Consider the following 13,837-nt stretch of genomic DNA (forward strand, 5'->3'; position numbering starts at 1 on the left):
ACAACACACATCGTTTACAAGCAGATTAACAGAAAATTATGCTGTAATGTCTGTAATGCCTTAAAGTCCACATTCAACAGCTTCATTGAAAAAAAAAAAAAAAACGTAATACAATTAATAAGAAAATGTACTCTTAGATATTTAAACATATGCTAATCCACATGCAGGAGATAATACTCAGGGACATCCGTGAATACCTCCTTATTTTGTACTTGTAAAACATTGCTTTGACACGACTGTAATGGATTATAATCATGCCAGTAAACTCAGTGACTCAGAGAGAGAGAGAGAGAGAGAGAGAGAGAGAGAGAGAGAGAGAGAGAGAGAGAGAGAGAGAGAGAGAGAGAGAGAGAGGTGAAAGCTTTCGGGGTGAAGATTTGAAGCCTTTAAAGCACATGACCACACACAAAACAGACATTCACTCTACTAGGGGCTTTATCCAGATTTACCTTAACTTAAAGGGATCGAGGTTCGTTAGAGGATTCTACTGCATCATTCATTTCATTACTGAGACTTTATAAATAATGTTCTTTTTCCCATAAAAAAATAAATAATAAATAAATAAATAAATAAATAAATAAATAAATAAAAATTATAGGTTAAATAATGAAAGGTGAACTGGCGAAAATCTGAGCTCTCTTATCGGTCTGTCGTTTCTGAGTGCCAATAATGACAAAGACAAAACTTGAGGTCAATCCTGCTTCTTATGCACGTTCATCCCATCACGGACAGGACGGGGAGGATAAAGACTGTGGAGACGCGAGCAGCCACCAGCAGTCAAGACAAATCCACCGGCGTCATGTGCAACAGATGACCTCAAAAGAACCTCAGACGAACGCTTTCTCCAAAATCAACTCAGGACACTCGCATTCAAAGAAATGTGCCGTGCCGCATTCTTCTGGCACGGCAAATATCCAGCGCGCACCAAATGGTGGACACAAGGAGATGAAACCAGAGTCGAGAAAACGCCCGGAGAAAGCCCATCAGTCACCCTGCCAGAGGAATCGCAGAAATAAATCGTCCGGAAGAAGAAAACTATCGGATGCAAGCATCACATCTGATGATTTGAGCAAGGACTCTGGCTGTGCTACCGGGAAACAGTCTTCCATGGACAGCAGCTCCGAGGTCTCCGACGCATCGGACGAGCATAAGCAGTCAGCTAATGCCCAATTTGGTGATCCAGAGGTCAGTCACAGGGGAACCGACGAAGAGAGGATGGACGATTCAACTGGGCAAATATCAGACCATAGAGATGAAAATGGTGTGATCAATGCCACCTTGTCCCCTGGGCTCGGCTTTGGAGAGGGAAGCATCTCTCCTGGAGACCAGAGGTCCTACGCGTCTTTTGACAGTCGCTTGAACTTCAGCGCATCAGCATTTTCGGATCTGACTGGAGACTTTGATGATGGGGTGCATGAAGATCTGCTGAGAGAGATTGACGACCTAAGATCGGAAAATGAATATTTAAAGGTGAGGTTTATTGATTGTTCAATTAGGATAACTTGTTATTCATTGAATCTTTCATTGTGATGAGAGCCTTATTGTGAACTAACTAACTAAATGACTAAATAACTAACTTAATTAAATCAAATCACAAGTGCAATGGTGTGTGAAATTATTGAAAAATGATATTTGTATATGATTTTGAATTAGGCCTATAAAAAGCATGGGTAACAATTAACTATATATTTTTTTTACAGCAATTAATAATCTTTTTGATTAAACATTTATCAAAATACTATCGTTCGTTTTTGTTCATGTAAGGTCATGTTGCCTTATTGTGAATGTATACAACTTTTAATGTAAAAATAATAATACGAAAATGAACATGAACATGAACTAATAAATGCTCTAAGAGTATTGTTCATTTATAATTCATGTTAACCACTGCATTAGCTAATGTTCACATACCTTGTAAAGTTTTACCAAAGTATTTAAAACAAACATGAAAAGTCGTACATAATTTACGAGGTGGCTATTTCCTATGATGTCACACGATATTATTCCCATAAACTTGTACAATTTCATCAGGTGCAAATTCCCGGATGTCTAATGCGGAAGTAACCGCGAGTTTCCTGCAGGAGGCCTTAAGGACATACTTATTAATATTATACCCTTACCCAAACTCCTTATCTAAACTTAATTATTCAGTAGCATGATAGGAAGCTGCTGTGTGTGACAGAAGCAAGTAATTGTCGCGTATTAGATGTAAACGATGTCCAGCGACGCCATTGTCTGTAGTGAAAGACGTGGGAATTAAAACGAGTGCAGTTGCTCGATATCATACTTTATGATGAATTAGCCAAATTTAGAAAAGTCGTTCGAATCCTGACGATTTTGCAGTGAGAGTGTGTTCAGCCAACCATCATCTGTTTCGTACTCTCGAATTCCGAAATCTAATAATAATAATAATAATAATAATAATAATATATATATATATATATATATATATATATATATATATATATATATATATATATATATATACAGGGTTGGGGAGTAACTAAACACATGTAACAGGATTACGTATTTAAAATCCAAATATAAGTAACTGTATTCCACTACAGTTACAATTTAAATCATTAGTAATTAGAATACAGTTACATTCAAAAAGTATATTGATTACTGAAGAAATTACTTTGCATTTTATTGTCATTTGTTTCATTTAATATTTAGTGCTTTCAGATGGAAAACATATATACATATAAATGATGTGATCCAAAGTGCATTTGAACAGCGGTGAAACACTTTCTTATGATGTGTTACATTCATACGTGCAGACAGAGAAGTAAGTTTGAAGTAAGTTTGGAGCAGAAGAAATAGAAATAAACCTTGTGTAAATTGTTAGCTTTACGCTAAGCTAAAATGCTATTTCTAGCCATTTTACATGCACGTTACCAGGCACAATCATATTTTTTATCAAGAAAATTCACGTTGGATCATAATTTCTTTTTTTCTAGTAAGACCTTTGATATTAGGGCAAAAATCATATTCTTGATAATAATTTTTGTACTGTTTTCCTGTAAAAATATCTAAAAATCCTTAAAACAAGATCAATTTGATTTATCTTGTTTTAGAAACAACACTGCATAAGATATTTAGGTTTTTAAGAGAATGTATTTTTAACATGTGTATTTTGTCTTACTGTACTGGAAGAGTTTTTATTGTCAAAACAAGTGAAAAAATCTACCAGTGCTGAAGAAGTAATCCAAAGTATTTAGAGTACATTACTGACCTTGAGTAATCTAATGGAATACGTTACAAATTACATTTTACAGCATGTATTCTGTAATCTGTAGTGGAATACATTTAAAAAGTAACCCTCCCAACCCTGTGTGTGTGTGTGTGTGTGTATATATATATATATATATATATACATACATACACTACCGGTCAAAAGTTTTGAAACACTTACTCATTCTTTATTATACTTTTTTTCACATTTTAGAATAATAGTAAAGTTATCAAACTATGGAATAACATACATGGAAATATGGGAATTATGTTGTGACTAAACAAAATCCAAAATAAATCAAAACTGTGTTATATTTTAGCATCTTCAAAGTAGTCACCCTTTGCCTAGATTTTGCAGACATGTACTCATTTTCTCAACCAACTTCTTGAGGAATCACCCTGGGATGCTTTTTATACAGTACTGAAGGAGTTCCCATCTATGTTGGGCACTTATTGGCTGCTTTTCTTTATTATTTGATCCAAGTCATCAATTTCAAAAACGTTTTCTTTTTTTTATTTTTATTAAATTGTAGTTTTATAATAAAATAAATTAATATGGTGGCACAATTATATTTTTGTCTACAAAACTAATTTGAAACATTTAAGCAAACGCCTTCAGATCAAAAGATTTTTAAGATCATGAGAAACATTCAGTCAAGTGTTTCAAAACTTTTGACCGGTTGTGTGTGTGTGTGTGTGTGTGTGTGTGTATATATATATATATATATATATATATATATATATATATATATATATATACACACTGTATGTTAAGTATATATTAAGTCATTCATTTTAACATTTGGCTACATAATTTAATGGAATTTTGTTATGATTTTTTGAGTGTAATACTGTAGCTCATGCTTGAAAGGATTACTACACACACACACACACACACACACACACACACACACTGTTAAACTTAGAGTGAAAATTTAAACAGTCACATAGCTAATCTAAACAATAGCTAATAAATATAAAGTCACATAAACAAAACAAAAAGAAATTTCACGTGATATTGTGGCTTGACTGTTGACTTACTAATTCTTAAAAGCGCTTATACTTTACTAATTGGCTTGTGTCATTCCTCATTGTCTCTGACATGCAATGGAAGGACGAGTTCATGAAGCTTTGCTGTGATTAAGTCACAGTGCTTCAGTAGAAATCAAGAAGTCAACACAGGTGCCAGAGCATATTTGAAGGTGAAAAGAAGCATGACTGTGCATCCAGTGGGGGTTCTAGAGGGAAGGCACAGTGGCTCCCCTGAAATAAGACAAAATCCTGGCACTGCCCCAGTGTGCATCAGTCTTTGCACAGCATGCGGGATCATCACATAAGGTCAGCAGTGGCCTGGCTGATAAATGCAGCAATTGCCACTGAAAAGGCCATACAACAGTCATATAAGCACACACCTTAATGTATTAATTCATTTCATTCATTGATTTAATTATCTTCATCTCTAAAAGAAACTCCTTAAAGGGAAGGTTCACCCAAAAATTAAAAGTCTGTCATCATTTACTGACCCTTATGTTGTACAAAACCAGTATGACATTCTTTTCTCTGTGGAACACAAAAGGAGATGTTGTTAGGCAGTATGTTGGTCTAAGTCACCATTTACACTCACTGCATCTTTTTTTCCAAACAATGAAAGTAAATAGTGACTGAGATTATAGACTTCTGCCTAACATCTCCTTTTGTGTTTCACAGAAGAAAGAAAGACATACGACTTTGGAACAACATGAGGGTAAACAAATGATGCCAGAATAAATCTATACTTAAATTAAATGGGTTTGTCTGCTGCCTTCTTAGGATGAGATGGAGGAGCTCCGCTCAGAGATGCTGGAAATGAGGGACATGTACATGGAGGACAACATGTACCAGCTGCAGGAACTCAGGCAGCAGCTGGAACAAGCCAACAAGGCCTGCCGTATCCTGCAGTACCGGCTCAGGAAAGCAGAGAGACGCAGCCTTCGAGTGGCCCAGACAGGGCAAGTGGACGGAGAGCTTATCAGAACTTTAGAACATGATATTAGGGTGAGGAAGTGTTTTTGCTTTTGGTTTGCTGGTCTTGAGTATGTTTGTGTGTATGAATTCTTAATTTCAGATAGAATGGCAAAGCATACCACTTCAACTTGCCATTGACATTCAGAGTTTAATTAAATAAATGTTTTCCTCATGATGTGGGTGCTACAGAACTACTTAAGCTACAGAACAACAGCTATAGTTGTGCGTGTACAGGAAAACCATTGTTAGGGTTTTGGATGCAGTCCGTGGCATTCATCAGTACAGGATGTTTATCAAAATTGCTTAACACTTACACCAATTAATGTTGCAGAGTAAGTCACTGTTTGAGTCAATACTGTCTGTTTTTATGGTTCAGCATGCACTCAGAGGTGTTGTGTAACACTACCACTGTGCTGTTTGACCCAAATCTGATACTGGTCTGGTAAAATATAATTTCAGAGGCACAAAACCAGACTTTATAGTCTGACGTTTAAGTGTGTGGTGAGAGGTTTTATTTCTGGAACTAGTCCAGCTGACTTTACTGGTAAAATGGGGGGAAAACCCCAACAGTGTAGCTCAATTTGTGGCAAGCCACTCACAGCATAAGCATTTTTTGGTTTAACTCCCCAGCTAATCAGAAAAAAAGCTTTCTGAAGGAACGTTACCAATCTACACAGCTGGGTAACCCATATAAAATGCCCATTTTCTTTTAAATCGGTCCCCATACTATGAAAATAATTCCCTTTGGTACCTTTGTTTATTCAGTATAAACATAAAGTATATAAGTCACAGAGTCCTTTCTAGCTTTTTGTCTGCCCTCAATTATAATTGTGTAGAAACATAACATTTTACCAAAAAAAGATACATAATCTAGGTTGAATGAAATTGTGTATTTGCATGTGAATACACATCAAGGACTGTACCAGTATAAGAAAGAGGATGTGTCCAAGCACAGCTGCTTGTATGTGTTGTGGGCATGTCCATGACCAGTCTATTTTAAAGGCGTGAGAGAAATAGATACCCTCCTTTCACAAACTGGGCCAGTGTGTGTGTCCATCACCATTCAGCATCCGCACCAACACTCCCTCAAATTATTCTGTCTTCAGCAACCCCAAAGGGAGTGCCCTGCAGCCTGATATCTCTAAGCATCTTCTTTAATATCACCTCTCCTCTGCAGTTCCACTGTTAACTTACTTTTTGCACAGAGAAACCCGAGTTTCAGGGGCTACTGCTAGAATGCAATATTGATACTGATCACTCAGATTTGTCCCGAGATATAAAAGAGAAAAGCACAGAAAAGAGTCATGCGCTAATGCCATGGCATAATCACATGGACTCTAAATATTTTCCCAAGGCATTGTTGGCTATTGTTAGTAACCCCTTGAGAAATCTGGGAATGAGTACCTTGTCAAGGGCACAATAGTGATAGGAAAGTAGGGGGATCATACTCAACCCACCTTGTAAATCCTAAACTATTAACTTACCACAACCCCAAATCAGCACATCTAACATCACAAGCAACAGCTTTTAGCAGCAATAGAAACATGTTTTCTAAATGAACCATTTAAAATGTTCTTTTAAAAATGTCTAACAATTTTAAAACCTTTTTACTTGTATTTAAAGGAATATTCCGGGTTCAATACAAGTTAAGCTCAGTCGACAGCAATTGTGGCATAATGTTGATTACCACAAAATTAATTTAGACTCGTCCCTCCTTTTCTTAAAAAAATAAAATAAAAAATATGGGTTACAGTGAGGCACGCACAATGGAAGTGAATGGGGCCAATCCGTAAATGTTAAAATACTCAGTTTCAAAGGTATAGCCACAAGACGTAAACAATATGGGTGTTAACATGATTTTTGTGTGATATAATCGTGTACTAACCTTTCCTGTGTAAAGTTGTATCCAATTTTACAACTTTGCTACCATGATGACATAACGGTGTAAACCCTTAAACGACAATTTAAATAACATTACAGCTCAAATAATACACTCCTTTTAACATTAAGGTAAGTGCTTTTATAAACTTATGTTATAAGCAACTTTTCTGACTTCAAACCCTCCAAAATTTAACTTCCATTGTAAGTGCATCACTGTAACCATGATTTTTTAAGGAGGGACAAGTCTAAATACATTTTTTGCAGTAATAAATCAACATTATACCACAAATGCTGTCGATTGAGCTTGACTTGTTTTGAACCCGGAATATTCCTTTAACACACATGGCTTCAAAGGAAATAAATGTAATGTCAGACTGAACTTGGCACATGCAAGAGGGTAATGTACTAAAAATGTTTATTGTGTACTGTAAGCATGGACACATGGCTAATCTTGTTTTCCCAGGTGGCAAAAAGTGTCTCCCTTCGCCTTCACAGTGAACTTGAAAGCATTCAAAAGAAAAACTCTCGACTGGAGTGGGAAAATGAGGAGCTGCGTGAACGGCTACAGGATTTGGAGGTGGCCAAACAGGTCCTGCAGGCAGAAATGGACAAATCACGGGAGGTACAATCACAAAACCTTCTCCTGACAAAGAATCTTCCAATTAACCAAAGCCAAACCTCAGCCTAACACTGATCCACTGATAAAATTGTGCAGCGTTTGCTTTTGCAATACTCCCTTTTGCATGAAAGGAAAGGGGTGGTTTGCTACAAAAAAAAAAAAAAAAAAAATAAAAAACCCACATGTTATTCCAAACCTGTATGGCATTCTTTCTTTCATTGAACAAAGGACTGAAAGCCTCAGTCACCATTCATTTCATTGTAAAAAAAGATGTCATGAAAGTGAATGGTGACTGAGGCTATCAATGCCTAATATTTCTCCCCTAGCATTTTCTTTTGTGTTCCACAGAAGAAAGAAACTCATATTGGTTTGGAATAATATGAGGGTGGGTAAATTATGACAGTATTTTTATTTTTGGGTGGACTAATTATTTAATCATCTTATTTGAGCATTATTGGCTTGACACTATATTTTTATTACAATAGCCTTTGTGTCATTATACTTTACATCTGTGCTTACAATATATCACTTTACTGCTATGCTTGTGGTTTTGTTGCTTAGACACTTCATATTCATTATACAGTTACAGACTGACCTTTACCCTGACTGTGTGTAGTGGGTGTGACTAACAGCTGACTGCCTGTTAAAGCATATGATCTAAGGGTCTGAATTCAAACTACAGCTGTCATTCTCACTTGTGCATGCAGTGAGGGGGAGAGCAGAAAAAAAAATGGAAGTGGGGAAATTGAAAGACAAGGGTTAATAGAGTGGCAAAGTAACAATAAATATATATCATATATCCTTGTCCTTGTCCAACCTTTGCTTCCACCCAGTTATTCTTTAACTCTCTTTCTTTTTACAATTTACATTATTTTAAGCGACTTCTAACCTACTTAAAAAATATGAAGAAAAAATAGACACTGGCATTGCTATACCAACATATAATCAGCAAATAAGTCTGCCTTTATTGGCTATGAAGGCCTGTAAGTCTTTGATAACAGCACGCATTCAGTTTAATCCAGGATTCAGTGCTTAGAGGTGGATCTCAGCAGCTCAGCTCAGACAGCTGTTGCCCATTCCTGATCCTCACCCGCCAAACAAATCAGCTACAACCAGATTATCAAGGCCTCGTGTGAGCCTCACACTACCTGAAACATGATGAGCTACATGCAAGCTGAACACTTGTTACTTGTCCATGTCAAATTATTAGTGTTACCTGATTTTTTTGTGCAACCCTGTACATAATTAAACACTTGATTTATCTGAGTCCACTAATCTTAAAAAATAAAATACAAAAAATGCAAGTACACTTTTGTATAGCGAGTATAGTATGCTTGTTGTGTGAAGAAATTTGTCTTAGTGTTATGCAAAATTAAAAGTTCAGTCTTGGTCACTGAAGTTATTTTTAAAACATTCAAAGAAAACATTATAAAGTCTACATGCTCTACTCTTTTTGATTTTATGGGTTTGAGCCTCTGTGAGAGCAGCAGACACAAAGTCTGAACTAGTCAACATTCTTGACATACTTAGAGCAATATGGATGTTTGGTGTAGTAAATGAGTTTGAGTTCTTGCCAACTCACTACATGAGTATGATTGAGTGTGTTTACTAGGTGCATACTTTTCTTCCAGTCAAGTATTTTTCAGTCAGTATCAGAAAACGCTAGACAGTGGTAGAATGGAAAATAACAAACTGTGATAAATGAACGCTTATGACCATAGGAGGACAGCATTTTAGAGCACATGTCACAATGGCCAGCCTATTATAAATTGTGTTAAATAAGCTGCTAGTATCTCTTTAAACTTAATATGGATATGGTGTATCCACAGAATTCTCTTAAGCGGAGAAGTTTGAGATCAATGTCCAGCAAGAGTGAAAAGAAGCTCTCTCCACAGGTGAGTTGAAAATGATTGCTTTATGGAAATAGTTCCCTGAAAATGAAAATTCTGACATTATTTACTCACCCTCATGTCATTTAAAATCGATATGCTGTTATTTTCTCTGTGAAACACAAAAGGAGAAATTTGACTATTTTTCACATAGCTTTTCAACATATTATGACAGTGAATGTTGACCACAGGCTGTCAATCTCTAAAACAAAGACAAAAAAAGCACCATAAAAGTAGTCACAAATTATGCACTATATTCCAAGTCTTCTGAAGTCATACTAAATAGCTTTGTGTGATGAACAGACTGAAATTTAAGTCAGTATACACTGTATACACAAGACATACAACAAACAATGTTGTTTGATGTTATTGATGTCCAACTTTCTTATTATAGAAAAGGGATCCATGAAGATTCTTAGAAATTCTCCTTTAGTGTTCCACAGGAAAAAAATAAATAAAATAAAAATAAAGAAACACATCAAACAGTTTTGGAACGACATAAGGGCGAGTAAATAATGACAGAATTTTCAGTTTTGTGTGAACTATTCCTTTAACAGAAGACTGTTATCTATTTCCAAACATTTAACACACATTTACCCATTTTCAGGATGACAGAGCTGATTTGAAATGCCAGCTCCATTTTGCCAAAGAGGAATCAGCGCTCATGTGCAAGAAGCTAACCAAGATGGCCATGGAGAGTGAGACAATGAGGGAGGAGCTCGCCAAATACCGTCTGCTTTATGGTGAGGTGGATGAAACACAGGCCGCAGCGGGCACCAGCAACTCTGCCCACACCCGAGAAGCAGAAGCCAAGGTTCACTTACGTCTGGTTGAGGAAGAAGCCACGCTGCTGAGTCGACGAATTGTGGAGCTAGAGGTGGAGAACCGTGGACTACGGGCAGAGATGAGTGAACTGCAAGAGAGAGGAGGAAGCCTGGCGGAAGAAGAGCTGATCAAGGTACCAGGCGAAGGATTAGGAGAGCAAGGGGAGATGGAACATGCGCTTAGAGGTGGAAATCTGGAGAAAGCAGAAGGGATGACTACACATACTAATATACACGTCAATCAGACACATTTAGAGGAAGGACATTCAGAGAACTTTTCTATCAGCCACATGCACAGAGAGGGGCCGATTGGTGGGGACAGTGACCCACCAGTAGAGCAGGAGCTGTCCATTCAGAGCAGGGAGGAAGAAGGAAAAGCAAAATCAGGCTGCACACTTCGCGTGAAGAACCTAGAAGGTCTTCTGGCCATACGTGACCAGGCACTGCTTGTCAGATCAACCATCCAGTTTCTGACAGGCCCAGTAAAAAATGGCCTCTCACCTACATGTACCCATAAGACCCCTCCTGGTGCTCCCTACCTGAGCAAAACAGAGGTGGATCCTCAGTGCAAGACACATCAATGGCTTTTGGACCCCATGCTGAGTCCCTTAACCAATGGACTAGAGGTGCTACAGGCCCAGTTGTGTGCACTTGTAGAACAGTTGGGGGTAGTTACAAGCTCCGCCTCAGAACACCCTGCACCTGATCTAGAGAAGACTTTAAATTGTGCAGTTGAAGAGGACACAAAGAATCAATCAAAACAGGAATGCCCAGAAGAAGGAAATACTGTTCATCTCAGAATTCCTCTCGAGAATGAAGGATATAACCAGGATAGCCTAGTGTTGCTCACTGTACAGCTCCAGTGGTTCCTCCAGCGGTGGCGACAGGGACAGAGACCTACAGAAGATGGAAAGAACCTGTTTGAGGTAAATTTGGGGAGAGGGCCATGGGCATCAGCATCATGCTATTGGGTAATGAATTTCGACTGATGGAGATGGCGAGGATTTTTTTGATAAGGGTTTGTGTTTGCTTTTGATTGGTTTGCAGCTGAAATAACAGCATTATGTATTTATGCAATACATCTTTTCTTTTCAGATGTACTGTCAAAATGATCCTTATATTCTAATGGACACAGAGTCACAGAGGTGCAAGTATAACCCACAAGATAAGTGCAACAGTCAGGTATGAAAAACAAAGAAAACACAGGAAACTTATGGAGTTCAAATATTAGTTATGACAAAACTAATAAATACAGGTGCATCTCAATAAATTAGAATGTCGTGGAAAAGTTCATTTATTTCAGTAATTCAACTCAAATTGTGAAACTCGTGTATTAAATAAATTCAATGCACACAGACTGAAGTAGTTTAAGTCTTTGGTTCTTTTAATTGTGATGATTTTGGCTCACATTTAACAAAAACCCACCAATTCACTATCTCAAAAAATTAGAATATGGTGACATGCCAATCAGCTAATCAACTCAAAACACCTGCAAAGGTTTCCTGAGCCTTCAAAATGGTCTCTCAGTTTGGTTCACTAGGCTACACAATCATGGGGAAGACTGCTGATCTGACAGTTGTCCAGAAGACAATCATTGACACCCTTCACAAGGAGGGTAAGCCACAAACATTAATTGCCAAAGAAGCTGGCTGTTCACAGAGTGCTGTATCCAAGCATGTTAACAGAAAGTTGAGTGGAAGGAAAAAGTGTGGCAGAAAAAGATGCACAACCAACCGAGAGAATCGCAGCCTTATGAGGATTGTCAAGCAAAATCGATTCAAGAATTTGGGTGAACTTCACAAGGAATGGACTGAGGTTGGGGTCAAGTTATCAAGAGCAAGGAATTTGGCTACAGTTGTCGTATTCCTCTTGTTAAGCCACTCCTGAACCACAGACAACGTCAGAGGCGTCTTACCTGGGCTAAGGAGAAGAAGAACTGGACTGTTGCCCAGTGGTCCAAAGTCCTCTTTTCAGATGAGAGCAAGTTTTGTATTTCATTTGGAAACCAAGGTCCTAGAATCTGGAGGAAGAATGGAGAAGCTCATAGCCCAAGTTGCTTGAAGTCCAGTGTTAAGTTTCCACAGTCTGTGATGATTTGGGGTGCAATGTCATCTGCTGGTGTTGGTCCATTGTGTTTTTTGAAAACCAAAGTCACTGCACCCGTTTACCAAGAAATTTTGGAGCACTTCATGCTTCCTTCTGCTGACCAGCTTTTTAAAGATGCTGATTTCATTTTCCAGCAGGATTTGGCACCTGCCCACACTGCCAAAAGCACCAAAAGTTGGTTAAATGACCATGGTGTTGGTGTGCTTGACTGGCCAGCAAACTCACCAGAACTGAACCCCATAGAGAATCTATGGGGTATTGTCAAGAGGAAAATGAGAAACAAGAGACCAAAAAATGCAGATGAGCTGAAGGCCACTGTCAAAGAAACCTGGGCTTCCATACCATCTTGGCAGTGCCACAAACTGATCACCTCCATGCCACGCCAAATTGAGGCAGTAATTAAAGCAAAAGGAGCCCCTACCAAGTATTGAGTACATATACAGTAAATGAACATACTTTCCAGAAGGCCAACAATTCACTAAAAAAAATTTTTTATTGGTCTTATGATGTATTCTAATTTTTTGAGATAGTGAATTGGTGGGTTTTTGTTAAATGTGAGCCAAAATCATCACAATTAAAAGAACCAAAGACTTAAACTACTTCAGTCTGTGTGCATTGAATTTATTTAATACACGAGTTTCACAATTTGAGTTGAATTACTGAAATAAATGAACTTTTCCACGACATTCTAATTTATTGTGATGCACCTGTATTTGTTTTTGATTCAACAATGTGTAAGTATAGTACCATAGTACTATACAGAGCTTATGTAAACAAGTTCTGCACCACTAGCAGCACCAAAATTAATAATAATTATATTCTATAATTAAAATAATTATAATAAATAATGTAAATAAATAAAAAAATCCCTCATCTTCCATGGTTTGGCAAACAGGCAGTCCTGCCCCAATTTTACATCATGGTTAAAGTTGACAAGAAGCCACCACCAAGTTTCTGATTGGCTAACTTACATGGGTTGCAGTCAGAACCTGTTCAAAAAGAGTATAAGAGCTGTCACAGAGACACATGTTTTTTCTCAGGACACCTATATCACATTGTAGGGGCATTTTATACATGGTATTCCAAAAAGACTTACAGCAGCTTTAAACGGGTCATGACATGCCTTTTTTCTCATTTTAATATGCTTCTTGAGGTTCACTTATAATATTAGTAAAGTTTTTTTGCACAAAAAACAGTCATATACTTGTGATAATTTTCCACCCTAATTCTGACCCTCTGTCAGAAACAATCTGGTGCTCCTTCTCCTTTAAGACTTGACA

At 37.5% G+C, this 13,837-nt stretch overlaps 1 protein-coding gene and 1 long non-coding RNA gene across 3 annotated transcripts in view; one reads left to right on the forward strand and one right to left on the reverse strand.

The window, feature by feature from the left end:
• LOC127419127 (protein SOGA1-like) overlaps window positions 1–13,837 on the forward strand; it is a 25,245-nt gene continuing 11,408 nt past the window's right edge. For both annotated transcript variants that reach the window (XM_051660272.1, XM_051660274.1), the window contains exons 1-6: window positions 1–1,470; window positions 5,044–5,268; window positions 7,583–7,741; window positions 9,568–9,633; window positions 10,235–11,377; window positions 11,547–11,633. In XM_051660272.1, coding sequence (XP_051516232.1) covers window positions 670–1,470; window positions 5,044–5,268; window positions 7,583–7,741; window positions 9,568–9,633; window positions 10,235–11,377; window positions 11,547–11,633 — 2,481 coding nt within the window. In that variant the 5' untranslated portion in view covers window positions 1–669. The remainder of the gene's footprint in view (window positions 1,471–5,043; window positions 5,269–7,582; window positions 7,742–9,567; window positions 9,634–10,234; window positions 11,378–11,546; window positions 11,634–13,837) is intronic.
• Window positions 11,213–13,837, reverse strand: part of LOC127419129 (uncharacterized) — a 16,278-nt gene continuing 13,653 nt past the window's right edge. Inside the window, exon 3 of the long non-coding RNA XR_007893609.1 lies at window positions 11,213–11,348. This is a non-coding gene — a long non-coding RNA (uncharacterized LOC127419129). The remainder of the gene's footprint in view (window positions 11,349–13,837) is intronic.

Source organism: Myxocyprinus asiaticus, chromosome 28 (genome assembly GCF_019703515.2).
Source record: "Myxocyprinus asiaticus isolate MX2 ecotype Aquarium Trade chromosome 28, UBuf_Myxa_2, whole genome shotgun sequence".
Taxonomy (NCBI): domain Eukaryota; kingdom Metazoa; phylum Chordata; class Actinopteri; order Cypriniformes; family Catostomidae; genus Myxocyprinus; species Myxocyprinus asiaticus.